The sequence below is a fragment of the Lepisosteus oculatus genome, chromosome 27 (genome assembly GCF_040954835.1).
Source record: "Lepisosteus oculatus isolate fLepOcu1 chromosome 27, fLepOcu1.hap2, whole genome shotgun sequence".
NCBI classification, from domain to species: domain Eukaryota; kingdom Metazoa; phylum Chordata; class Actinopteri; order Semionotiformes; family Lepisosteidae; genus Lepisosteus; species Lepisosteus oculatus.
In genome coordinates, this window is record NC_090722.1 from 7,023,729 (window position 1) to 7,050,963 (window position 27,235).

General features: G+C 53.6%; 1 protein-coding gene across 5 annotated transcripts; it reads right to left on the reverse strand.

Moving 5' to 3' along the window:
- Positions 1-1,255: 1,255 nt before the first annotated feature.
- Positions 1,256-25,608, reverse strand: celf3a (cugbp, Elav-like family member 3a). 5 transcript variants are annotated; one of them, XM_069185500.1, is made up of 14 exons: positions 25,269-25,351; positions 22,572-22,636; positions 20,852-20,934; positions 12,334-12,382; positions 10,456-10,584; positions 9,972-10,051; positions 9,252-9,395; positions 8,394-8,529; positions 8,064-8,213; positions 7,905-7,970; positions 7,070-7,174; positions 6,764-6,907; positions 6,369-6,511; positions 1,256-2,759 (listed from the first exon to the last, which is right to left on the reverse strand). In XM_069185500.1, the coding sequence occupies exons 4-13, from the start codon at positions 12,380-12,382 to the stop codon at positions 6,384-6,386; spliced, it is 1,131 nt and encodes a 376-aa protein (XP_069041601.1). In that variant the 5' UTR covers positions 20,852-20,934; positions 22,572-22,636; positions 25,269-25,351; the 3' UTR covers positions 1,256-2,759; positions 6,369-6,383. The 5 variants fall into 5 exon arrangements, with proteins under 5 accessions (XP_069041601.1, XP_069041605.1, XP_069041604.1 ...); XM_069185504.1 differs by lacking the exon at positions 22,572-22,636 and having other exon boundaries at positions 10,456-10,581; positions 25,269-25,608; XM_069185503.1 differs by lacking the exon at positions 22,572-22,636 and having other exon boundaries at positions 25,269-25,607.
- Between the last annotated feature and the right edge of the window lie 1,627 nt (positions 25,609-27,235).

Genomic DNA, 27,235 nt, shown 5'->3' on the forward strand with positions numbered 1-27,235 from the left:
CACAGCCTGGCCACAGACACTGGACACAGACAGACCTGGCTGTCCAGAGAGGACAGGCTCAGTGACCACAGCCTGGCCACAGACACTGGACACAGACAGACCTGGTTGCTCAGAGAGGACAGACTGTGCTCCCACTGCCAGCCTTTCGTTGAATAAAATGACATCATCGCTGTAAATGTTTACTATTGGTGATTGCTCTGGCAGCACTGTAATTTATCAGGCAATTCATCTCTAATGATCTGAGAGGAAGAGAGAGGGAGACAGGGGCAGTGGAGTATGAGTGGACATGAGTGGACATGAGTGATGTCTGTGGCTGCTGTCTCACACTGCACGGGGTGAATGATACCTCTCCCAGACCCCCCCCACACGCTTGTGGAAAGGAATTCCCTGGAGTTCCCACCTGTGGTTGGTGTAATGTGACCTTTATGGGGATGAGGGTTCGAGCTGTGCTACAGAGCAGTATGTCTGTCCATTTGTGATCCACTAATTCCTAGTAGAGGGTCTCGGCGGAGAGAGAGAGAGACAGAGCCGATCCAGGAAATCACTGAGTAAAAGGACACACACATACCACACGCACACAGGAAGACACGATTAAACCAGAGCACCTGCAGGAAAGCAATGTGATCAACATGCGACATGCGCTCAGCGGCATAGGACAGCGCGGCAGCACTCTGGCGCCCCCTCGTGGTCCCCCGCGAGTATGACACGCTGACGACTCGCACAGCAACACACGGGGACAGCTCGTCTTCTGCAATTCTTTATTAGAGAGACTTCTTTAAATTAAAAAGGGAGAAAATTACAATAAATAACAAATAAATTAATTGATTACAAAGTCTGGAATGTACAGACCGGCAAATAGCTCATCTAAAAATCTCTAAAATCATGAAATATCAGAGGCTCGTAAAATAAATACATTTAAAAAAAAAGAAAAACCCTTCTGTGATTTAACCCCTCCCGAAACGATCTGTAGATCTTTATTTTTTTAATTCGTCCCCCTCCCCGTTTTCCTCATAGCTAATTTTTTTGATTTTTTAAAATATTATTGTTTTTTTTTCCCAGTTTTTTCAAATGCTTTTCAAACGAAATTATGTACATTTCCGAGAGAGAGAGAGTGGTCTTCCCCGGCGGCTGCGCGTGTCCGTCTCGAACCGGGGACGTGAGTTCTGATTGACAGGTCAGAGGTCAGGCCGAGGTTCCTATTTCTTTCATCATTCGGCTTTTTAAGACTGTTTCCTTCTGGGGGGGTTTTCTCCCCCCCCCCAGATCCTTTCCCCATTCCCTGCCTCATTCCCGGTGGAGGCCAGGGGATCGGGATTCCAGGGAATCGGCAGGCCATCAGCTTGAGCAGCTGGTCAGCGGTCAGTTTGGCCGCAGCGCGCGCGCGCGCATGCGTGGGTGTGGGGGACAGGGAACCCCCATAATCTCCGGGGTGAACTCGGGTCACGTGGTCCCATTGGGAAGAGCCCAGTGTCCCCTCCTGGGTCTCGGGGTTCTGGTTCCAGCTGAGCTCCTTCGCTTCAGACCTTAACGGGCCTCTGAGCTGACTGGACTGGACGTCTCTTGTAGGGGTTTGCGTTCGGACCCTGTTCAGGACTGTTAGCAGAGGGAAAGGGCTGGAGTGGCACAGCCACAGCAGGCACTGCGGCCCAGGGGTCTGAGAGGACACACCCCCGCGGACCAGGGCACTCTCAGGTCAACACCACGCAGTGGCGCCCCCCTGTGGTTGACCAGGGTGTCCTCAGCTCACCACAGGCTGTGTGTGTGTGTGCTGTCAGTGAGCGCTGCGCCAGTCCTCTGCTCTGCAGTGGGGCGGCAGTGTGGAGCTGTTATCTCGACGGTGTGGGTGTCAGAGGAGGAGAACAGCGCCCCCTGTGTCTGCCCAGGGCTCCTGCAGGCTGTGTGTGTGCTGTCAGTGAGAGTTGTCAGTCCTCAGCTCTGCTGTGGGGCTGCACTGTGGAAGAGGAGCTGTTATCTCAACTGTGCAGGTGTCAGAGGAGGAGAACAGCGCCCCCTGTGTCTGTCCAGGGCTCCTGCAGTCTGTGTGTGTGCTGTCAGCGAGAGCTGCCTCGGTCCTCAGCTCTGCTGTGGGGCTGCAGTGTGGATCAGAGGAAGAGAACAGCGCCCCCCTGTGTCTGTGTGTGCTGTCAGTGAGAGTTGTCAGTCCTCAGCTCTGCTGTGGGGCTGCAGTGTGGAAGAGGAGCTGTTATCTCAACAGTGCAGGTGTCAGAGGAGGAGAACAGCGCCCCCTGTGTCTGCCCAGGGCTCCTGCAGGCTGTGTGTGTGCTGTCAGTGAGAGTTGTCAGTCCTCAGCTCTGCTGTGGGGCTGCAGTGTGGAAGAGGAGCTGTTATCTCAACAGTGCAGGTGTCAGAGGAGGAGAACAGCGCCCCCTGTGTCTGCCCAGGGCTCCTGCAGGCTGTGTGTGCTGGTTTCAGGGGGGGAAGACTGTCGTCTTCATCTCTCCTGCGCTGGGGCAGCGTCAGCGCGAGGGGCGCCGTGCTGAGCGCAGGAGACAGAGAATTTCCAGATCCAAATTTTGGGGTCAGTGAAGAAAAAGTAATCAATTTCTTTCTTTTTAAAAAAATGGTGGATGATCAGTTCCCGTAGGTGTTTGGGAGCCGGGCTGTAAGAGAGCTGCGCTCTGGGTGGATGTCAGTGTTGGCTGGAGGTGTCAGCTGTAACAGTGGGGGTGGAGGGGGGGGGGGGGGAGGACAGAAGGAGTGTCCTCCATTTCTTTCTGTGTCTCCCCAGAAAAAACCACCTGCAAGAGAGGGAGAGACGGCGTGTCACTGTCCGCGCCGCCGACATGCCGACATGCCGGTCACAGCAGGCACAGACCCGGGAACGAGACTTCAGAGCCGCAGGGAGCGTCCCGCCGGGACCCCCGGCGCCCAGCGGTCCGGTCCGCCGCGGGGTCCGCAGCCCCGTGGCCGAGGGGCGCTCGCCGTGGGACCTGCAGCGGACCGGACCGCTGGGCGCCGAGAGCCCGGCCCCGCACTCCTGCAGACGCGTGTTCATACAATCCCAATTTTTTTAATGAAACCAATTTGTTTTGTTTTTTTTTGTTTGTTTTTTTTGCTTTTAGAAGCTCTGGATCCACAAGCAAGCACAAACGGCATGCAGTTTCTCGCAGGACTTGCAAAGAGTTCTGGGTAGCTCACGCGGCCGGGCCGGAGCACAGTCTGTTGTGTCTTAAGGTCGATTCGTCCTAAAACCGATTCCCTTCCTCCTGCCTCTGCCCCTTTCCCTGTCTCTTCTGGGGGTTTTTTCCCCTGTTTTTTTCTCTCCTCCTCGACCCTGGCAGTCAGGAAAGCCACCCGCGGGCGAACCGGCTCCGCTGGCCCCTGAAAGGCTGTCCTTGTGCCTGCAGCCAGAGCTACCCAGAATCCCCCGAGACAAGAGCAGCAGTCTGTTGAGCACCAGGCATCATCTGTCACCATGACAACCAGACATCATCATCATCACCGCACAGCACAGGCCAGAGAGAGGCTGGTGTTGGTCACGGGGGGGGCACTGGGGTACAGGGGGGAGACAGAGGGAGAGGGCGGAGAAGGGGAGATGGGGTACACAGTGAGGGCAGGAGAGGAACTCGGGTGTTTCAGGTTTCAGGTAGTGTTTTACAACATTAAGGGTTCTACTGAAAACATACGTTAACAAATAGCCAGTAAGTGTTTCAGAGCTAATCATTCTTTAATGGACCACTGAGGTCCACAAACCCCACCCCCTTCGTTAAGATGTGACCTTCAGTGGCCCCTGGGAAACCTGTCTGGTGGAGCTGTGGGATTAGGGGGAGTGGGGTATAGGGATTAGGGGGAGTGGGGTTAGGGATTAGGGGGAGTGGGTTATAGTGAGATTAGGGGCACTGGGATCCAGACTAGGGGATATGACTGTGGGTGGAGATCTGGGAATCCCGTGGCAGAGACAGCGAGGAGCAGCAGGGCTCCAGGTCCTGACAGCAGGCTGAGGGCCACAGCGCTGCAGGGAGGTCCTGCTCTGCCCAGGGGGCAGCAGGGAGGCGTCCAGGCCTGTCTGCCACTTCCTCACAACACACAGGACACAACAAGCAGGCAGTCTCACCCCGACTGGCCACCCAGCACAGCCCGGTCCTGTCCTGTTTAGCCCAGTCCAACACTTTCCAGTCCAGTCCAGTCCAGTCCAGTCCAGCTCAGTACAACCCATTCCAGCACCTTCCAGTCCAGTCCTGTTACGCACAGCCTAGTCCAGTCCAAGACAGCCTGGTCCAGTCCAGCATAGTCCAGTCCAGCACAGCCTAGTTGAGTACAACTTATCCAGCGCAGCACAGTCCAGTCCAGTCTAGCTCAGCTCAGTCCACTGCAGTCCAAAGAAGTCCAGTCCAGCTCAGTCTCGTGCAGACCAGTCCACTTCAGATCAGTCCAGTGCAGTCCAGTCCAATCCAGCCATAGCCAATCCAGAACGGTCCAGTACATGCCCAAGAACAGTTCAATATAGTCCAGTCCAGGACAGTCCATTCCAGTCCAGTCAGACTGTGAGAAAGCCATGTGAAATGGACAGACAGTCAGACAGAGACACACAAACAGGCAGACACACAAACACACAGTCAGGCAGGCAGACAGACAAACAGACACAGTCACACAGGCAGAAAGACAGTGACACACACACACAGACAGACAGACAGACAGACAGACAGACACAGTAACGCAGGCACACAGACTCACACAGACACACACAGACACACACAGTCACACAGACACACAGGCAGTCAGGCAGACGAGTCTAGACAGCCCTGGGTCACTCGAGAGAGGGGACAGGTCTCCTGCCCCGGGCCGGCTCCTGGCCTGTGGGGGTGGGGGGCTGCTCCCATGATGCCCAGCAGCGTGAGGTCACACATCACAGGGGCGCAACATTCGGGACAAGGTGCCAGCAGTCTCACACACAGCATCCTCATCGTCACACCGAGCGCTGCCCCACGAAGCCGGCGCCCCCAGACCGCCGTCCGCGCCCCAGGACAGAGACGCCCAGGGGCTGGAGCTGAGCGAGCCTGCTCCGTCCTGGGCTCGGTTCTGTCTCCAGGACGCATTCTCCCGGGATCTGGGGCTGCCCGGTTTCACAGGGCTGGGCTCCACAGTGAGAACAGCAACAACGACAATCGGAAGAAGAGGAGTTGCCACAAGTCAGAATTACCAAATTAAACGAAAAAACAAAGTGACCGCTAACAAAAGGAGGTGCCGTACGACGGAGAAGGAAACAGAAGAGCTTGTGCTGATAAACCAACCAAGAGACGGATCAAGGCACATTGAAATCCACAGTGACAGCTGGCCCGTTTTCACGCTCACAGCCATAGAAAGTGATGGACGAGCAGAGGAAGATGCACCAACACATCCAGCGCTCCACGGCAACGCGTCATGCAGCCCGCATGACTGGTCGCTCGGGGCAACGGCCAATCGCCACGCCGACCCAGGCAGCGCCACGGCAACCACACAAGCCAACTTACACCTGAGGGGGGGAAGGGGGGCGGGTCTACGGCTCCCGTGACAGCTAATGGCTGGCTAGGGTAACGTCATAGCGACGCTGTCGTCTCGATTTATGATTGGACCCTGTCTGGGCTGGGCGTGGTTTAACAGTGAGAAAAAAAGGGAAAAAGGGGTTTTTGTAGTTTTTCGTCTCGTACTTCTATCATACGGCTTCAATACACATGATGACATGGGGTGATTTGTTTGTAAGATCAGTCATGCCTATGGGACACGTAAAATTCTATTGGCTAAGGAGGCACGTCAATCTTTCACAAAGGCCCCACCTCCCACTTTGCCACACCCCTATCTTCTATTGGTGACCAATCGCCTTGCCTGTTAGCACTGAGTGACATGCCCCTTGTCTTTTGGCCCCTCCTCCTTTTGAGAGTCACACTTATCCCCAGATCACCCCATGTCACTTTAGACATGTCACTGTAGTCAGAAATGCACACATTCTCCCTCACTCCACCTCCACCCTCCTCTTTCCATCCATAGTTCATTTCCCTTCGGGATCAATAAAGTCTTATCTAATCTAATCTAATCTAATACTGTCCCCTCCCTCTACACTGGTCTTTCTGTGCATCTCTCTCTCAGTACTGACCTCTGTCCACCCCTCTTTCACTACTGACCTCCTCTCCCCTCTGTGCATCTCAGTACTGACCTCTGTCCTCAGTACTGACCTCTGTCCATCTCGCTTTCAGTACTGACCTTTGTCCATCTCTGTCCTCAGTACTGACCTCTGTTCATCTCGCTCTCAGTACTGACCTCTGTCCATCTCACTCTCAGTACTGACCTCTGTCCATCTCTCTCTCCGTACTGACCTCTGTCCACTTCTCTCTCAGTACTGACCTCTGTCCACTCTGTCTCTCAGTACTGACCTCTGTCCACCTCTCTCAGTATGGCCGGTTGGCATCTTTCGGTCTCTTCAGCTGGACCTTCAGTCTCTTCATTCCGATCTGGAATCCGTTCATGGCCTGGATCGCCGTCTGGGCACTGGCAGGATTGTCAAAGCTGACAAAGCCTGGAGAGAGGGAGAGGGAGGGAGGGAGAGGAAGAGGGGGAGAGGGGGAGACAGAGAGAGGGGGAGAGAGAGAGGACAGAGAGGGAGAGAGAGACAGGGATGGAGGGATGGAGACAAAGCAAGTGATCAAAAAAGCCTCTAAAACAACATTCTTGAGACTCTCTCCTCTTCCTCCTCTCCCGTTCTCCTACTCGTCCTCCTCTCCCTCTCTCCCCCTTCCTCCTCTGCCTCTCTCCCACTCTCCCTCCTCACCGAAGCACTTGCTCTGGTTGGTCGCTCTGTCCACGAACACCTTGGCTGAGATAACGTTCCCAAAGGGCAGGAACATCTGGAGCATCTCGGAGTCGGTGAACTCCTGGGGCAGGTGGTAGATAAAGATATTGCAGCCCTCCGGCCCTGAGAGAGGGGGGCAGGAGACACAGGGGGTTACTCCAGACGCTGACCGCCCGGGGGGAGACAAGAGCAGCTCCTCACCGAGACACGCTTCCTGGTTTCCTGAGCTGGACTGGTGATTGGCTGCTGCCCTCAGTGCTGAGAACGAATAAGAAGTGAGCTCACCTTCTCTTTGTTGCTGCTGCTGGGGCTGCTGGTGTTGCTGGGCAACGATTGCGTGTTGCTGTGGAAACGGCTGGCCGACCAAGCCGTATGCTGCTGGGTAGGCCGCTAGCAAAATGAAGGAACCATTAAGAAGCGGAAGAGAGCTTTTCACAGCAGCGCAAAGGGCAGGTAGACAGGGCACACAGAGAGACAGACTGTCACCTAGACAGTCAGACAGGTGGGCAGACAGGCAGGTGAGCAGACAGGTGGACACTCAGACAGAAAGACAGGTGAGCAGACAGGCAGGTGAGCAGACAGGTGGACAGACAGGCAGGTGAGCAAACAGGTAGACACACTGGCAGACAGACAGGCAGGTGAGCAGACAGGTGGACAGACAGGCAGGTGAGCAAACAGGTAGACACACTGGCAGACAGACAGGCAGGTGAGCAGACAGGTGGACAGACAGGCAGGTGAGCAAACAGGTAGACACACAGGTGGACACACAGGCAGACAGACAGGTGGGTAGACAGGTGGAAACAGGCAGACAGACAGGTGAACAGACAGGTAGACACACAGGTGAGCAGACAGGTGGACACACAGGCAGACAGACAGGTGGGCAGACAGGTGGACACACAGGCAGACAGGCAGGTGGGCAGACAGATGGACACACAGGCAGACAGACAGGTGAGCAGACAGGTGGACACTCAGACAGACAGACAGGTGGGCAGAAAGGTGGACACAGGCAGACAGACAGGTGGACACACAGGCAGACAGACAGGTGAGCAGACAGGTGGACACTCAGACAGACAGACAGGTGGGCAGACAGGCAGACAGGCGGGCAGGGCCCTCTCCTCACCTGTGTAATGCTGCATGCCAGCGTAGGCCTGCTGCAGAGGGTCCACAGCAGCTGCCGGGCTCTGAGCTGCACAGACAGGAGGGGCAGCAGGGCGTTATCATTCTGGCGCACTGGGGGACTGGCCTGCGAGCGTGTGGGGGGCTGTGGGCGGGCACTGACCTTGATAAGCATGAACCCCATTGGTGTAGATGGCCTCGGACGCTGCCTGGCCATTGGCCTGCGCCGGCACTGGGCTGTAGCCGTTCACCCCGATTGGTGCAGGCAGGGCCGGCACGGGCGTGGCAGCGATGGTGGGGGGCGTGCTCGTCCCTGCACGGGGGCCAATCAGAGAGCAGGAGAGAGAGTGAGTGGCAGCTGGGAGCAGCACCTCGCAGACCAATGGGAATCGCTCTCTTGGAGAGAGAGGGGAGGGAGGGAGAGTCGGAGAGAGATTCAGAGAGAGAAGCAGGAGAGAGGGGGGCAGGGAGAGGGGCCGGGGGCAGTACACACCTGAGGTGGGGGTGATGGGCGTGGCGATCAGCCCGTTGGCGTTGAGCGCTGCCATCTGCTGCATCTGCACCGCGGCCACCGTGGCCATGGGGCTGAGGTACGCCGTCTGGGCCACCAGCGCCTGCTGCTGGACCAGCTGGGAATCACACACACACAACGGATCAGCACAGTGCAGCCCGATCCAGGGGGCACAGGGCGGGCCAGCTGCCCTCGGCTTCACTGTGACACTGTGAGTCAGGGTGTCAGAGAGGGAGTGAGCGGTCAGTCAGGGTGTCAGAGAGGGAGTGAGTGGTCAGTCAGGGTGTCAGAGAGGGAGTGAGCGGTCAGTCAGGGTGTCAGAGAGGGAGTGAGTGGTCAGTGAGCGAGTGAGCGGTCAGTCAGGGTGTCAGTGTGGGTGTGAGTGGTCAGTCAGGGTGTCAGTGAGGGAGTGAGTGGTCAGTCAGGGTGTCAGTGAGGGAGTGAGTGGTCAGTCAGGGTGTCAGTGAGGGAGTGAGTGGTCAGTCAGGGTGTCAGTGTGGGTGTGAATCAGGGTGTCAGTGTGGGTGTGAGTGGTCAGTCAGGGTGTCAGTGAGGGTGTGAGTGGTCAGTCAGGGTGTGAATCAGGGTGTCAGGGTGTCAGTGAGCGAGTGAGTGGTCAGTGTGGGTGTGAATCAGGGTGTCAGTGAGCGAGTGAGTGGTCAGTGTGGGTGTGAATCAGGGTGTCAGTGAGCGAGTGAGTGGTCAGTGTGGGTGTGAATCAGGGTGTCAGGGTGTCAGTGAGGGAGTGAGTGGTCAGTGTGGGTGTGAATCAGGGTGTCAGTGAGGGAGTGAGTGGTCAGTGTGGGTGTGAATCAGGGTGTCAGGGTGTGAGCCTCTCACCGCCTGTGTGTAGGCACTGTAGGCCCCGAAGTGCAGAGTCATGGGGCTGAACACGCCCAGCTGACTGGCCACCTGCTGCATCCTCCTCAGACCTCGCTCCTTCTCCGTGTCCGCAAACTTCACCACCAGGCTGGAGGAGGCGCCCTGGACACACCGACACACAGAGAGGACCGGCTCACTGACCACAGCCTGGACACAGACAGACCTGGCTGTCCACAGAGGACAGGCTCGCTGACCACAGCCTGGACACAGACAGACCTGGCTATCCACAGAGGACCGGCTCACTGACCACAGCCTGGACACAGACAGACCTGGCTGTCCACAGAGGACAGGCTCGCTGACCACAGCCTGGACACAGACAGACCTGGCTGTCCACAGAGGACCGCTCACTGACCACAGCCTGGACACAGACAGACCTGGCTGTCCACAGAGGACAGGCTCACTGACCACAGCCTGGACACAGACAGACCTGGCTGTCCACAGAGGACAGGCTCGCTGACCACAGCCTGGACACAGACAGACCTGGCTGTCCACAGAGGACCGGCTCGCTGACCACAGCCTGGACACAGACAGACCTGGCTGTCCACAGAGGACAGGCTCGCTGACCACAGCCTGGCCATAGAAACTGGACAGTGGTCCGGAGAGGAGGGAGGGAGACAGGGGAGAAAGGAGAGACACAGACAGGGAGAAAGGGACACAGCAGTGCTCAGCGCTCCTCACCGGCAGTGTCCGGCTCCCGTGCAGTGAGCTGATGGCGGCCTGGGCCTCTGCATGGGTCTGGAACTTCACGAACGCACACCCTGGAGAGAGAGTGAGCAGGGGTGAGCAGGGGAGTAAGTGGGGGTGAGAAGGGGTGAGTGGAGGTGAGCAGGAGGGGTGAACTGGGGTGAGCAGGGGGAGAAATGGGGTGAGCTGGGGTGAGCAGGGGTGAGCAGGGGGTGAGCCGGGGGGATGGGTCAGGTGAGCGGGGGTGAGCAGTAGGGGTGAGCGGGGGTGAGCGGGGGGAGAAATGGGGTGAGCTGGGGTGAGCAGGGGTGAGCAGTAGGGGTGAGCGGGGGTGAGCGGGGGGGTGAGAGGAGGTGAGCGGGGGTGAGCAGGGGTGAGCAGGAGGGGTGAGCAGCGCGGGTGGCCGCAGGGAGCTAACGGGCAACAATTCCTGCCGAGCAGGCAGTCGGGGTGCTGGGGGGAACCCCAAGTCTCACACCTTTGCTGGTGCCGTCGGGGCCCCTCAGGACTGTGCACTCATCTATGGTCCCGAAGGGCTCAAACATCTTCCTCACATCTTCATCCGTCTGCTGCTTCCCCAGCATCCCCACAAAGAGCTTCCGGTCTTCTGTGAGAGACAGGGAGCAGGGGGAGAGGAGAGAGGAGAGGGGAGAGGAGAGAGGGGAGAGGAGAGAGGGGAGAGGAGAGAGGAGAGAGGGGAGAGGGGAGAGGAGAGAGGAGAGAGGAGAGAGGAGAGAGGAGAAGAGAGGGGAGAGGAGAGAGGGGAGAGGAGAGAGGAGAGAGGAGAGAGGAGAGAGGAGAGAGGAGAGAGGAGAAGAGAGGGGAGAGGAGAGAGGAGAGAGGAGAGGGGAGAGGAGAGAGGGGAGAGGGGAGAGGAGAGGGGAGAGGGGAGAGGAGAGAGGAGAGGAAGATGAGGTAACAAGAAGACAAGGGGGGGAGAGAGACAAGATGGAAGTTGGCGGTGAAGTTTCAACTTCAAGAGCCAGGATACTGAATACAGTATCGCAAAGAGAGAGAGGAAGCCTGAGGAACAGTGAGCCTGTCTCCCAGTAATGCTCCATCTGTTTACAGTATATGTACATATTAATGACATGTCTTTGTTGTAAATGTCTGTAGATTTTTTTTGTTAATTTTATTTGCTTTGGCAAAACTGATTTTGCTCATCGGTCATGCTAATAAAGCACCTTGAAATTGAATTGACAGTTCTCATTGCAATGCAGTGAGACACCACCAGGGGGACACAAAGATCAGCCTTCAGAAGAATAAAGAGCCAAGTCAGAGCTGGCTGGACATTCACACTCCTTCATCATCATCAGAGCTGTAGAGTCACTGTAAAGACACTCAGTCCAGCTCCTCCAGTTCATGTGTATCTTCACATGAACACTCCTAGGTTACCAAGCCCAGGTGTGTCAGTGTCAGTGTGTGGCAGTGCCCAGGTGTGTCAGTGTCAGTGAGTGTGGCAGTGCCCAGGTGTGTCAGTGTCTGTGAGTGTGGTAGTGCCCAGGTGTGTCAGTGTCAGTGTGTGGCAGTGCCCAGGTGTGTCAGTGTCAGTGTGTGGCAGCGCCCTGGTGTGTCAGTGTCAGTGTGTGGCAGTGCCCAGGTGTGTCAGTGTCAGTGAGTGTGGCAGTGCCCAGGTGTGTCAGTGTCAGTGTGTGGCAGTGCCCAGGTGTGTCAGTGTCTCTGAGTGTGGCAGTGCCCAGGTGTGTCAGTGTGTGGCAGTGCCCAGGTGGGTCAGTGTCTGTGAGTGTGGCAGTGCCCAGGTGTGTCAGTGTCAGTGTGTGGCAGTGCCCATGTGTGTCAGTGTCAGTGAGTGTGGCAGTGCCCAGGTGGGTCAGTGTCAGTGTGTGGCAGTGCCCAGGTGGGTCAGTGTCAGTGTGTGGCAGTGCCCAGGTGTGTCAGTGTCTCTGAGTGTGGCAGTGCCCAGGTGTGTCAGTGTGTGGCAGTGCCCAGGTGGGTCAGTGTCTGTGAGTGTGGCAGTGCCCAGGTGTGTCAGTGTCAGTGTGTGGCAGTGCCCATGTGTGTCAGTGTCAGTGAGTGTGGCAGTGCCCAGGTGGGTCAGTGTCAGTGTGTGGCAGTGCCCAGGTGGGTCAGTGTCAGTGTGTGGCAGTGCCCAGGTGTGTCAGTGTCAGTGTGTGGCAGTGCCCAGGTGGGTCAGTGTCAGTGTGTGGCAGTGCCCAGGTGTGTCAGTGTCAGTGTGTGGCAGTGCCCAGGTGTGTCAGTGTCTGTGAGTGTGGCAGTGCCCAGGTGGGTCAGTGTCTGTGAGTGTGGCAGTGCCCAGGTGTGTCAGTGTCAGTGTGTGGCAGTGCCCAGGTGTGTCAGTGTCAGTGTGTGTGGCAGTGCCCAGGTGTGTTTTTACCTCCTCTGCTCTCACTGTCTGCAGGCTTCACCTGGATGGGCCGATTCATCTACAAGAGAAGACAGACAGTGTCAGTAAAGACACACGCCATCTGCAGTTCAGGATCACACACAGTGGGGGTGGGGGCAGGGGCAGAATTGGGGGCTCGAACCTCCAGCACGAACACGATCAGGGCAGGGAGTCCCCTGCAAATCACTGCGAGCTGCTGACTCCAGGCAGGGCACCTGTCCAGCCTACCCCTTCAAAACACCATCAGGAGCTGATCTCTGGACTGTAGGGTTCAAATATGACCTGGTGCCTATTTGATCAGGCAAAGCTTCATCCTGCATGACTTCTGTACACACACACTCACACACACAGTCCCTCCATCAACCATCTGATTCTTCTCAGGATGCCTGATCGGATTAAGAGCCCATCTTGCTCAGTGGGATTACTGACCATCCTGGATTACACTGGAGAGGGGGAGGGAAAAAGAAATTCTGCTTAAAAGCAGTGACCAGAACTCCTTCCAGCACAAGGCCCTGCTGAGCCCAGAGCCCCTCAGCCAGCTGGTCCTGAAGCTCACTGACACCAGCCAGCCTCAGCAACACCAGTCATAGTCAAGCAGTCACAGCACAAGCCTGGGACACACACACACACACACAAACTGGAATGCTACAGGACCCTAAACAGACAGTACACACAAGCTGAGTATCTGACCAGGGTAAAAGACAGCAAAGAGAAACAGACCCTGACCAGTACAGACTCACTGACCACAGCCTGGACAGAGAAACTGGACACAGACAGACCTGGCTGTCCAGAGAGGATATAATCACTGACCACAGTCTGTCCACAGACACTGGACACTGACAGATCTGGCTGTCCAGAGAGGATATAATCACTGTCCACAGACACTGGACACAGACAGACCAGAGAGGACAGGCTGTGCTCCTACTGCCAGCAGGGTGAAACAGAGACAGAGATGCACTTTCTGCTGCACAGTAAGAAATGTTCTGGGATTAGACAAACATTCTTCCCTAAAATAAAAAAACTAATCCCAGAATTTCCCACACCTTGAGGAATCAGAACATTTCCCAATCCTACTGGGGAGGAAACAACAGAGCTACAGCCCAGTATGTGATCTCCTGTCACAACCTCTCAAACAGTAATACGTTTTTGTTGAAAATGTTCTGCTAAGTGTTATTGCCCTGGTAACACTATTATAAATCGGTCATGCAAACAAAGCTCTTTGAATGTGAATACTCTGGAACAGGCTGCTGTAGCCAGGCTTCTTTCAAGAAACAGCAGCTTCAGAATCAGGGCAGAAGGCAGTTCTTTATACAAAGAGTGGTGGGAGTCTGGAACAGGCAGCCCAGCCATGTTGTTAAAGCTGATAGCCTGGCTTTTTTCAAGAAATAGCTGGGTGATCCTCAGATCAATTAGGCTGGAGGGGCCAAATGGCTCCGGTTGTCTAAAATCTTTCTGTTCTTTTGAGGTAAGAGAGAGAGGTAGAGCCGAGAATGAGAGAGAAGTGCACACAGAGAGTGGGGCAGTTGTGCACGCAGAGAGTGAGGCAGGAGTGCACACAGAGAGTGAGGCAGGAGTGCACACAGAGAGTGAGACAGTCATGCAGATAGACTGAGGGAGCAGAGAGAGTACAGAGGAGACGGAAGGATTGGTCTTTGCACTGTGTTTACAGCAGATTAGCGCAGTCCTTAATTAATCACTGGCACTAATTACAGGTTCTGTTAATCAATAGGGAAATTGATTTGCTGCAATTTGTCAGGGAGGCATAGACTGATTCATAGTTGGGCAATTACACTCACTGTGATACTTAGTACAGCCCACTCACACACTGTGACACATTCACAACCACTGCAACACACACAGTTACGTCTGCCAGTTCACATGCTGCCCTTCACACACCAACACACTCACGCACATCGCAACACGCTGCGACACTCAATCACACACAACACAACACACAGACACACTCAGAAAAACTCTGACACACAAGATGCACACCCACACTCGCAGTAGTGACACACTGGGATGGACGTGCTCACTGCAGCAAAGACCAGTCACGATCGTGACAACGCCGGAGAGGCCGGACAGCTTGTCTGCAGCCCCGGTGCCTGACTCTGTTGCGTGCTGTGTGGCAGAGCCCTGCGGAGCCAGTCTCCTGGGGCAACAGGAAGGACCAGAATAGCTGGGCCCTGGGGGTGCAGAGCCACTTCCTCTCCCGGGAGCCTCCTCTCTAACAGGCAGGCTCCCAGGACCCTTATTACAGTCAGTCCCCAGGCACAGTCACCGGCTGTATTAATTACACCCGCTGGCATTGACTGAACTTACTACACCCACAGTCACCAGCTCTATTAATTACACCCGCTGGCACTGACTGAACTTACTACACCCACAGTCACCAGCTGTATTAATACACCCGCTGGCACTGACTGAACTTACTACACCCACAGTCACCAGCTGTATTAATACACCCACAGTCACCAGCTGTATTAATACACCCACAGTCACTGACTGTACTTACTACACCCACAGTCACCAGCTGTATTAATTACACCCGCTGGCACTGACTGTACTTACTACACCCACAGTCACCAGCTGTATTAATTACACCCGCTGGCACTGACTGTACTTACTACACCCACAGTCACCAGCTGTATTAATACACCCACAGTCACCGGCTGTATTAATTACACCCGCTGGCACTGACTGTACTTACTACACCCACAGTCACCAGCTGTATTAATTACACCCGCTGGCACTGACTGTACTTACTACACCCACAGTCACCAGCTGTATTAATACACCCGCTGGCACTGACTGAACTTACTACACCCACAGTCACTGACTGTACTTACTACACCCACAGTCACCAGCTGTATTAATACACCCACAGTCACTGACTGTACTTACTACACCCACAGTCACCAGCTGTATTAATTACACCCGCTGGCACTGACTGTACTTACTACACCCACAGTCACCAGCTGTATTAATACACCCACAGTCACCGGCTGTATTAATTACACCCGCTGGCACTGACTGTACTTACTACACCCACAGTCACCAGCTGTATTAATTACACCCGCTGGCACTGACTGTACTTACTACACCCACAGTCACTGACTGTACTTACTACACCCACAGTCACTGACTGTACTTACTACACCCACAGTCACCAGCTGTATTAATTACACCCGCTGGCACTGACTGAACTTACTACACCCACAGTCACCAGCTGTATTAATACACCCACAGTCACTGACTGAACTTACTACACCCACAGTCACCGGCTGTATTAATTACACCCGCTGGCACTGACTGTACTTACTACACCCACAGTCACCAGCTGTATTAATACACCCGCTGGCACTGACTACTTATTACACCCACAGTCACTGGCTGTACTTATTACACCTGCTGTCACCTACTGTATTACTAGTACCACAGTCACCAGCTGTATTGAATACACCCACAGTCACCGACTGTATTTATTACACCTACTGGCACTGACTGTACTACATCCACCATCACCGGCTGTACTTATTACACCCCCTGCCACTGACTGTATTTAATACACCCACAATCACCAGCTGTATTTATTACACCCCCTGTCACTGTCTGTATTTATTACACCCCCTGTCACTGACTGTATTTACTACACCCGTGGTCATCAACTGTATTACTAGTACCACAGTCACTGTCTGTATTTATTACAGACACAGTCAAAAGTCATCCACTGTCACCTTCTGCATTTATTACACCCACAGTTACTGACTGTATCATAACTACAACAATCGCTAGCTGTATTTATTTCTCCCACTGTCACCAACTGTATTTATTACACCCACAGTCACAAGCTGTATTTATTACACATGCGGTGACTGACTGAATTTCAGCCATAGTGAAAAACAACTGTATGTATTACAGCCACAGTCACCAACTGTATTTTGTGCACCCGCAGTTACTGACTGTTCTTCAGATACAGCAACTGACCTGTTACTGTATCTTTATTTTAAAACTTTAAAAATATATTTATACTTCTAAAAATAAAAATGCAATTATTTTTAAATTAAAGACAATTCACATATCTTATCCAAGACTGCATTTAGAAAATTAAAGATTTTGATCATATTTCTTCTAAAAAGATATTCCTGTTCTAGAAACAGTCCAGAGAAATGCAACCAGGTGGATTCATGGTCTCTAAGGATTGTCCTTACACTGGAAAGGTACAAGAACTTAATCTCTTTTGTCTTGAGTGGAAACGGGATAAAGACTCGATTCAGCTACTAAAACCTTCAAAGCCTCTCACAAAATCTGTGCGTCTGTGTGAGTGTGTCTCTGTGAGTGTGTGTGTGTGTCTGTGTGAGAGTGTGTGTCTGTGTGAGAGAGTGTGTGAGAGAGTGTGTGTGTGTGTGTCTGTGTGAGAGAGTGAGAAATCACCAGGTGCTGGGTAGTTATGGCACAGGCAGGTTGCTCTGCATGGCAACCACCCACTCTGCCTCACTTGCATTTGGTTGCCTGGCAACAGTGCTGACATCACTGACTGCCTCTAGATAAACAATGAGGGATGCTGGTTGCTGGGAGCAACAGATCAGCTCTTATCAACACAGGCCGGGGGGGGGATCTCTGCGGAGCAGGAGAACATCTGAAATTGCCCTGCCCCCCGCCCCTCTCCATCACTCTCTCTGTTCCTTCTCCACTGCTCGAGCTCTCAGTGTCTTCCTCTCTTAATCTCCTCTTTTTTTCTCACTTTCCTCTCCTCTCATTCTCTACTGATCTCTCCATCGCTGTTGATCCAGAGCTGCACAATGAGACCCCCAGCTCAGTAACCAGACATCTTGCTCACTAACCAGACTCCCAGCTCACCAACCAGACTCTCAGATCACTAACCAGACCTCTTGTTCACTAACTAGACTCCCAGCTCGCTAACCAGACCCCCACCTCACTAACCAGACTCCCAGCTCACTAACTAGACTCTCAGATCACTAACAAGACCTCTTTTTCACTAACCAGACTCCCAGCTCACTAACCAGACTCCCAGCTCACTAACTAGACTCTCAGATCACTAACCAGACCTCTTGTTCACTAACTAGACTCACAGCTCGCTAACCAGACCCCCACCTCACTAACCAGACCCCCACCTCACTAACCAGACTCCCAGCTCGCTAACCAGACTCCCAGCTCACTAACCAGGCTCCCAGCTCACTAACCAGACTCCCAGCTCAACAACCAGACTCCCAGCTCACTAACTAGACTCTCAGATCACTAACAAGACCTCTTGTTCACTAACCAGACTCCCAGCTCACCAACCAGACTCCCAGCTCACCAACCAGACTCTCAGATCACTAACCAGACCTCTTGTTCACTAACTAGACTCACAGCTCGCTAACCAGACCCCCACCTCACTAACCAGACTCCCAGCTCGCTAACCAGACTCCCAGCTCACTAACCAGGCTCCCAGCTCACTAACCAGACTCCCAGATCACTAACCAGGCTCCCAGCTCACTAACCAGACTCCCAGATCACTAACCAGGCTCCCAGCTCACTAACCAGACCCCCAGCTCACTAGTCAGACTCCCAGCTCACTAACCAGACCCCTAGCTCACTAGTCAGACCCCCCAGCTCACTAACCAGACCTCTTGTTAACTCCCGGACAAACCAGATATTTTTGATGTTGTAATGACAGTTTTTTGCCTTTTATAATAGATTTATATTATGATATCTCCTTTCCTCCCACACAAGAGATTTACCTCTAATTACTTGCATGCTAATAAAGGTTTAATTAATGGCAGCCATCTGTACACACTACAAATCCTCCCTCCTCTACAGCACACACACTCACTCACACACACGCCAACAGACACACTGACAGCCCTGCCGTACTGAGAGACACATTCAAACTCAAAGAGCTTTATTGGTGTGACTGATGGATTATAGTGTTGCCAAAGCACAGGCAATAGACACTGACACACCGACTGACTGACACTCTCATGGACTGACACACTGATTGACTGACACACTGACTGACACCGACACTTTGACACACTGATTGACTGACACACTGATGGACTGACACACTGACTGACACTGACACTTTGACACACTGATTGACACTCTGATGCACTGACACACTGATGGACTGACACTCTGACAGACTCACACACTGACTGACTGACTGACTGACTGACACGCTGACAAACTGACACACCGAGTGACTCAATCACACACTGAAAGTCTCTGGGCCTGGATCTCAGTGTCTGCGCTGCAGTGAGAGAGGAGAGAGGGGATGAAAAATTCACACAGCAACACGCTCCACACAACACTCACACACAGTGTTAATCTCCCCCCGGCTGTAAAGCGAGGATTAACTAATATTAAATCTACGGATTATCCAATCAAATCTCATTGCCCCCCCCGCCCCCACACAGCTCTGGGCCGTACCACTGCGCTGCAGGGGGGGGTGACTGCGTGACTCTGGAAGTGACTCTTCAGAAAGGCAGCTGCGACTCAGAGGGCACACAGTTAATCTGGGAGCATGACCTCTCTCTGTCTCTAATCCCCTCTCTTCTCTTTCCTCCCCCCCGTCTGCCTCACATTCTGGCCTTTCTCTGCCCCCCCAACCCGACACACAATGTACCTGAGAGCCTCTCCTTTCTCCCTCTCTCCTCCTGCCCTCCATCCTTCCATCCCTCTATTCTTTCAAGTCCCTCTTCGCCTCTATATGCTACCCAACCCCCCACCTCATCCTCCCACCTCTCCTAGGCTTCAGAGTATATTGGTCACTGCCTTGCTGTGGTTACCTAGCAACCTAGCATCTCTTGCTCTGCTGTTTCCTAGCAACAAACTTGCCAAAGCCAGGCCGCTCTCCCTCCCCTCCCCCACTCCAGTCTGCACCAGAGCGTGTCTGTGTGCTGCGCGCCTGCGTGTGTGTGTGTGTGTGCCCAATGCTAAGCCTGGACCCATCTGTGGGGCAGGACAGTGCATCTGTCTCCCTATAGCGCTGTGCCCTGCATCCTGTGGCCTTAAGAGCATGGTGGACACTCATTTATTCTGTCTTTCTCTAGCGTGCTTTCACTGGCACAGATGTTATTTAGGGCTACCGGCTCACTGCTCTTGGGGACCTGGGTTCGATCCTCCATGATTATGGTAATCATGTAGGAACATTCCGTGTGGAGTCTGCATGTTCTCCTTGTGTCTGAATGGGTTTTGCCCTGGTGCTTCAGTTTCAGTCCACCTGAGTCTGGAGCTCTTAAACACACCAAGAGCACAGCGCCCCCTGGCTGGGACACTGAGCTATAGCCCATCACTGATTAGCCCTCCAGCGGGCATCTGGTACAGCAGGGCTGGCTGGAGATTCGAACCATGACCCACTGTCACACCTACAGGACCCACAGAGTCAGTACTGGGACTCGAACCTGCGACCTGCTCTAATTTCCTACAGGACCCAGAGTTAGTCCTGCACACAGTGCATCGCAGTGCAATTGCTGTATGTGATCAGCTGCTGGTTTCAGGGGGAGGGGGGCAGATTCAGGACAATGGAATGGAGGGGGAGGGGCAGGGGGCAGCTGGGGGGGTCTGCTAGGGCGACAGATGTCTCTATCTGAATTGACAGACGGTTCCCACGCACCCCCACTTTCTCCCTCCTCCAAGACCCTGCAGATGTGCTTTACTCCTCTTTAGGCTGCCCTGCTCATCGCACCCCCTCCCATAACTCCATTCAAGTCTTCATTTAACTGGGAGAGAACCAGCCCTGGTCTTTGTCTATGTTAATCACCTTACACCCCCCTCAATCCTCAGACATATACAAAGGGAGCTGCTTCACACAGAAGGATACTCTTGAATCAGATTCTAACAGCTGCTACTCATACAGTCCCTGTGGAGTCCGGGACACTGACACAGCCCAGTCACAGGGCTCTAGACTCTTACAGTCCACTGACACAGCCCAGTCACAGGGCTCTAGACTCTTACAGTACCTGTGGAGTCCAGCACACTGACACAGCCCAGTCACAGGGCTCTAGACTCTTACAGTACACTCACACAGCCCAGTCACAGGGCTCTAGACTCTTACAGTCCACTGACACAGCCCAGTCACAGGGCTCTAGACTCTTACAGTCCACTGACACAGCCCAGTCACAGGGCTCTAGACTCTTACAGTCCACTGACACAGCCCAGTCACAGGGCTCTAGACTCTTACAGTACCTGTGGAGTCCGGGACACTGACACAGCCCAGTCACAGGGCTCTAGACTCTTACAGTCCACTTACACAGCCCAGTCACAGGGCTCTAGACTCTTACAGTCCACTGACACAGCCCAGTCACAGGGCTCTAGACTCTTACAGTACCTGTGGAGTCCGGGACACTCACACACCCCCGACAGCACTGTAGAGAGAGAGTTTAACTTCGCAGTTAAATCCAGAGTGGATCAGAGCTCTGCACACAGGGAGTTTGACTTCACAGTAAAACCCGGAATGGATCAGACCGCTGCACATGTGAAGGTAGAGAAGGGCAGCACTCACCCCAGGCAGTGTCTTCTGCTCATGCAGAGCACTCTGGGCCTTCAGCGCAGATTCCCGCGCACAGTATGTGAGGAACGCACAGCCTGCAGGGCAAGGAGACAGCAGGTAAGCGCTGGCACACTCAAACTCAAATTCAAACAGCTTTATTGATACTCTGACTGACACACTGTCAGACACACTGAGACACTGACTGACACACTGAGACACTGACTGACACACTGAGACACTGTCTGACACACTGAGACACTGACTGACACACTGAGACACTGTCTGACACACTGAGACACTGACTGACACACTGAGACACTGACTGATACTCTGGCTGACACACTGTCAGACACACTGAGACTGACTGATACTCTGACTGACACACTGAGATACTGACTGATACTCTGGCTGACACACTGTCAGACACACTGTCAGACACACTGAGACACTGACTGACACACTGAGACACTGACTGATACTCTGACTGACACACTGACTGACACACCGAGACACTGACTGATACTCTGACTGACACACTGAGACACTGTCTGATACACTGACTGATACTCTGACTGACACACTGAGACACTGTCTGACACACTGACTGACACACTGTCAGACACACTGAGACACTGACTGATACTCTGACTGACACACTGACTGACACACTGAGACACTGACTGATACTCTGACTGACACACTGACTGACACACTGTCAGACACACTGAGACACTGACTGATACTCTGACTGACACACTGAGACACTGTCTGACACACTGACTGACACACTGTCAGACACACTGAGACACTGACTGACACACTGTCAGACACACTGTCAGACACACTGAGACACTGACTGATACTCTGACTGACACACTGAGACACTGTCTGACACACTGACTGACAATCTGACTGACAATCTGACAGATACTCTGAGACACTGACACAGTCACACTAAACCCATCGCTGGGTTTAGTGACTGATACTCTGACTCACACAATGACCGTGATGTGTCAATGATGTACTGATGTACACTGACTGACAGTATCTGACTGACACTCTGACACACTCTGTAGCACGCTGGTTTGGAGCACTGGCGCACTGGCTGATACAGACGGATGTTCTGGGATGCTCTGGGATGTTTTACCAGAATGAATGGCTGGTGTGCAGGAAGATGGACACACGGAAGACAGCACACGTCCAGTCAGTTTGGACGGACAGCTGTTTTCTAGTTGACGCCTAGTGCAGGTTTGTGGAGCAGTGTGACTGCTCTGTTCCCCGAGAGAAACTCTTGTGGAAAATGCAGATTGCAGAAGTTGACTGTAGTTTGTATTATGTAACTGACATCACTGAATAATGAAGGTTTATAGTTACATTTTAAAATGAATAGAGTAACTTGAAACCCAGTAAAGTAAAGAGTATAGTACACTATAGTACCGTGTAACACAGCACAGCATAGTACAGTACAGCACTGTGTAGTACTGTGCGTGGTAACTGTGTAGGTTAGTATTGTACATGACAGTACAGAATAGTACCTCAGATCACAGTGCAGTACAGTAATGTGCACTATAGTACAGCGTAGCACAGTACACTACAGCACAGCACAGTTCAGTACAGCACAGTACAGTGTACGGTACAGCATAATACAGTATAGCACAGCACAGTACAGTATAGTACAGCACAGTACAGCACAGCACAGTACAGTTATGGCTCTCTCTGATTTGTGCTGTACCTGCTCTGCTGGTAGATGTAGATGCTCAGTTTCCAATTGCATGACTCTACCATCTTTTCCAAGCACTAAAACAACACCACAAAATTACAATAATCATCAACCAATTTAATTAAGATAGGCAATTCATTTCTGAGCTGGCTACTGAGATAAGTACCTGCCCAGAAACTACAGCTTAACTCGCTGAACAGGGACAACACAAAACAGGCTCACACTACTGAGCAGCACAATGAGAGACAAAAACAGAGCACAGAGACACACTAGAGACTCAGGGCTTCTCTGACAGGGAGACAGGCTAGAGAGAGACGGACTACAGAGAAAGGAGCTACGGAGAGAGACAGGTTAGAGAGAGACGGGGAGAGAAAGGGGCTAAAGAGAGAGACAGGTTAGAGAGAGAGACAGGGAGAGAAAGGGGCTACAAAGAGATACAGGTTAGAGAGAGAGAAGGGCTAGAGAGATGGACTAGAGAGACAGAGAAAGAGACAGAGACAGACCAGGAGAACCAGGAGAAGAAAGAGGAGTCAGGATAAGGATGGGAAGAGACAGGAGTCAGGGTAAGGATGGGAAGAGAAAGGAGTCAGGGTAAGGATGGGAAGAGACAGGAGTCAGGGATGGGAAGAGATAGGAGTCTAGGATAAGGATGGGAAGAGACAGGTGTCAGGGATGGGAAGAGACAGGAGTCAGGGATGGGAAGAGACAGGAGTCGGGGATAAGGATGGGAAGAGACAGGAGTCGGGGATAAGGATGGGAAGAGACAGGAGTCAGGGATGGGAAGAGACAGGAGTCGGGGATAAGGATGGGAAGAGACAGGAGTCAGGGATGGGAAGAGACAGGAGTCAGGGATGGGAAGAGACAGGAGTCAGGGGTAAGGATGGGAAGAGACAGGAGTCGGGGATAAGGATGGGAAGAGACAGGAGTCAGGGTAAGGATGGGAAGAGACAGGAGTCGGAATAAAGGTTGGGAAGAGACAGGAGTCGGAATAAAGGTTGGGAAGAGACAGGAGTCAGGGATAAGGTTGGGAAGAGACAGGAGTCGGAATAAAGGTTGGGAAGAGACAGGAGTCAGGGATAAGGTTGGGAAGAGACAGGAGTCTCTGATCCTGTTGATCTCTGGGATGCAGGCAGCTGTGTCACAGGAGGGTAGAGTGTCTGTATTGTACAGGGAGAGTGAAGCTGCCATTTCCAGCGTTCTCACACAGACTGGGCTGGTACTGCACAGGCTACACACTCACACTCTCACACACACTCACACTCACACACACACTCACAGACACTCACACACTCACACACTCACAGGCTACACACTCACACACTCACACTCACACACACACTCACAGACACTCACACACTCACACACACACAGGCTACACACTCACACACTCACACACACTCACAGGCTACACACTCACACTCTCACACACACTCACACACACTCACAGACACACACACTCACACTCACACACCCACAGGCTACACACTCACACTCTCACACACACACACACACACTCACACACCCACAGGCTACACACTCACACTCTCACACACACACACTCACACACCCACAGGCTACACACTCACACTCTCACACACACACACTCACACACTCACAGGCTACACACTCACACACACTCACAGGCTACACACTCACACGCTCACACACACTCACACACACACACACTCACACACCCACAGGCTACACACTCACACACTCACACACACACTCACACTCACACACACACTCACAGACACTCACACACACTCACAGGCTACACACTCACACACTCACACACACTCACAGGCTACACACTCACACTCTCACACACACTCACACTCACACTCACAGACACACACACTCACACTCACACACCCACAGGCTACACACTCACACTCTCACACACACACACTCACACACTCACAGACACACACACTCACACACTCACAGACACACACACTCACACACCCACACTCTCACACACACACACTCACACACCCACAGGCTACACACTCACACTCACACTCACACACTCACACACTCACAGACACACACACTCACACACTCACACACACTCACACACACTCACAGACACACACACTCACACACTCACAGACACACACACTCACACTCTCACAGACACACACACTTACACTCTCTCACACACTCACACTCTCACACACTCACAGACACACACACTCACACACTCTCTCACACACACACTCTCACACACACTCACAGACACACACACTCACAGGCACACACACTCACCCATACTCATTCACACACTCACTCATAGACACACACAGAGACACACACAGGACACCTGTGACACTGGACTGGCATTGCTCAGACTGCAGGCACACACACACTCACACACTCACAGACACACACACACTCTGACACACATACAGTGACACACCCAGATGAGATTTCGCAGGAGCAACCTGTGATCTGGTCACGCGTGTAGCAGCTCCACATCTGGAATCGCGACCAGCCGGGATATTTCGCTATTGTGTCGTTTGTTGGCGTTCAAACTAAAATGGCACCGGCTCATCAGGCTTGTGCCGCTTGCCCGAGAATAGTGAGACGGAGACCTTGCTCGTATGCTAGAGTGACCGGGCTGTGCGTTGCGCTATCTCTCGGTCACCGTCCCCGCCGGGCCGGGCCGAGCCGGGCCGGGCTGGGCCGAGCCGTGTCGCTCCTTACCTTTGTGCATGCCGGTGTACTTGTCCTTGATCACCGTCAGCTCGTAGATCTTGCCGAACTGCTCGAAGATGGGCTTCAGGTCCTTTTCCTCCAGGTTGCGGGGAATCTGGCCGATGAAGAGCTTGATGGCATCGGCTTCCTTCATCGGGACCGGCCGGCGGAGAGCGGGGCGGCGCTGGGAGAGAGAGAGAGACAGGGCGGGCGGTCCGGGGGGGATCCGGGCGGCGCCGGGCTGCGGCTCGCCGGGCCGGGCAGCGATCACCTCGGGCGCAGAACCGGCTTCCTCCGCTGAACCGAAAGCCCTCCCTTCCGACAGCGATCTGCCGGGACGGTCCGAAAGAGAAGATATCTAGAGCGGTTTTTGCCTCTTTTTTTTTTTTAAGAATTTTTCGAAATGAGATTTTCTAATTATCGTCGTCCGTCCGCAGCCCCGATGCTCGGTTGAGCGCAGAGATCAGGTGCGTCTGAGCGGCTGCCTTTGTGAGACTCGCACGGGCGGGTGTTTATATCCCACGGCCCCGGGGCGCCTTCCCGCGGACAGACACGGACGCAGCTGAGGATCCGAACCCGTCCCCCAGTCCCGAGACAGAGCCCAATAACTGCCGGAGGGGCCGAACCGATTGTGTGTCGTGCCTGTGGCGGCGGTCCTGTCCGGGTCCCGGTCCAGTCGAGTCGCGACGGTCGCCTAAGTGCGTCGTCTCCCTGCTCGGTCCCGGTCCGCTCGGCAGTCGGTCGGCCCGGTCAGATCCGGATGTGAGGGCGGTCGCGTGAGATGTCGTGCGCGCAGCGCCGTTATCTTCATGTATTTCTTTCCCGGTGCTTGGGATTGGCCGTGACGAGACGTGCGCCGGTGTGTCTCTCTCCTCTCTCCTCTCTCCTCTCTCCTCTCTCTCTCCTGCTGTGCCTCCCTCCCTCTCGCTCTCTCTCTGCGGAGCTGCGACAAGCCGAGTCGCCAGCGGCAGGGACAGTCGCCAAACTCCCCGAGCGCTTTCTCCGCGAACAGAAGTCACAGGCGCGTCAGAACCGACCTCGGTACCAAAAAAAAAAACGGCAGCCGGAACGAAATCGATTCTTCCCCGAGGCAAGTAAACCTCTCGCCGCACCGACACACTGAACGCTGAAGGTCTTTCAATGCCTTCACGTTAACTTCACGTTCGCCTAACCTGTTAGAAACAGACAGCACATGTTGGGATTTTGAAACTTGGTGACTTGATGATCCTTGCAATGATTTCTGCATTGGTTTGAGGCCGTTGGAATAGAAGAAGTGGGAGGGGATACATCAATACTAACGCCATCATCATCATCATCATCAGCTGACTTCCATCGCTCGTTTACGTTGGGAACGTCGCCAGGTATTGTCAGACGGCCCCTAAGCGGGGAGCAGGCGAGTCGCCGCAGAGCCGGGTCCTATTGTTCGCGCGGCTCTGGCCTTGGTGCTGAAAGCACGACATCACGACCTGCGCACGAGCCGGCCCCCCACACACTGAAACACACACAGACACACACCACACACTGAAACACACACCAGACATGGAAAAACACGCACCACACACACCACACACTGAAACACACACCAGACATGGAAAAACACGCACCACACACTGAAACACACACTGAGAACAGATACTCTGAAACACACAAACCACACACTGAAGCTCATAAACACTGAGCAGACACACAATAAAACACACACACAAATACCTGAAGAACGCTCTCACTGACATACAACATCCACCACACACTGAAGCACAGACACTAAAAGCAGACATTCACTGACAATCTTTCAGTGTCTCCTGCCCTGTTGTGTGTTTATTACTGAGAGGTGTATAGTTGTCTCCTCTCTCTGTGTCTCCTGTCCTGTTGTGTTTATCACTGAGGGACTCCCTGTTGTCTCCTCTCTCTCACTGTGTCTCCTGTCCTGTTGTGTGTGTCTCTTCCTGAGGGACTCCCTCTTGTCTCCTCTCTCT

Coding starts and splice junctions, on each gene's coding strand:
- celf3a (XM_069185503.1), bottom strand. CDS start 25,413: ATGAAGGAAGCCGATGCCATCAAGCTCTTCATCGGCCAGATTCCCCGC. Junction 10,585..12,333: donor AGACAGTGAGAGCAGAGGAG/GTAAAAACACAC, acceptor TGTCTCTCACAG/AAGACCGGAAGCTCTTTGTG. Junction 7,971..8,063: donor TGGGGTTCATGCTTATCAAG/GTCAGTGCCCGC, acceptor CTGTCTGTGCAG/CTCAGAGCCCGGCAGCTGCT.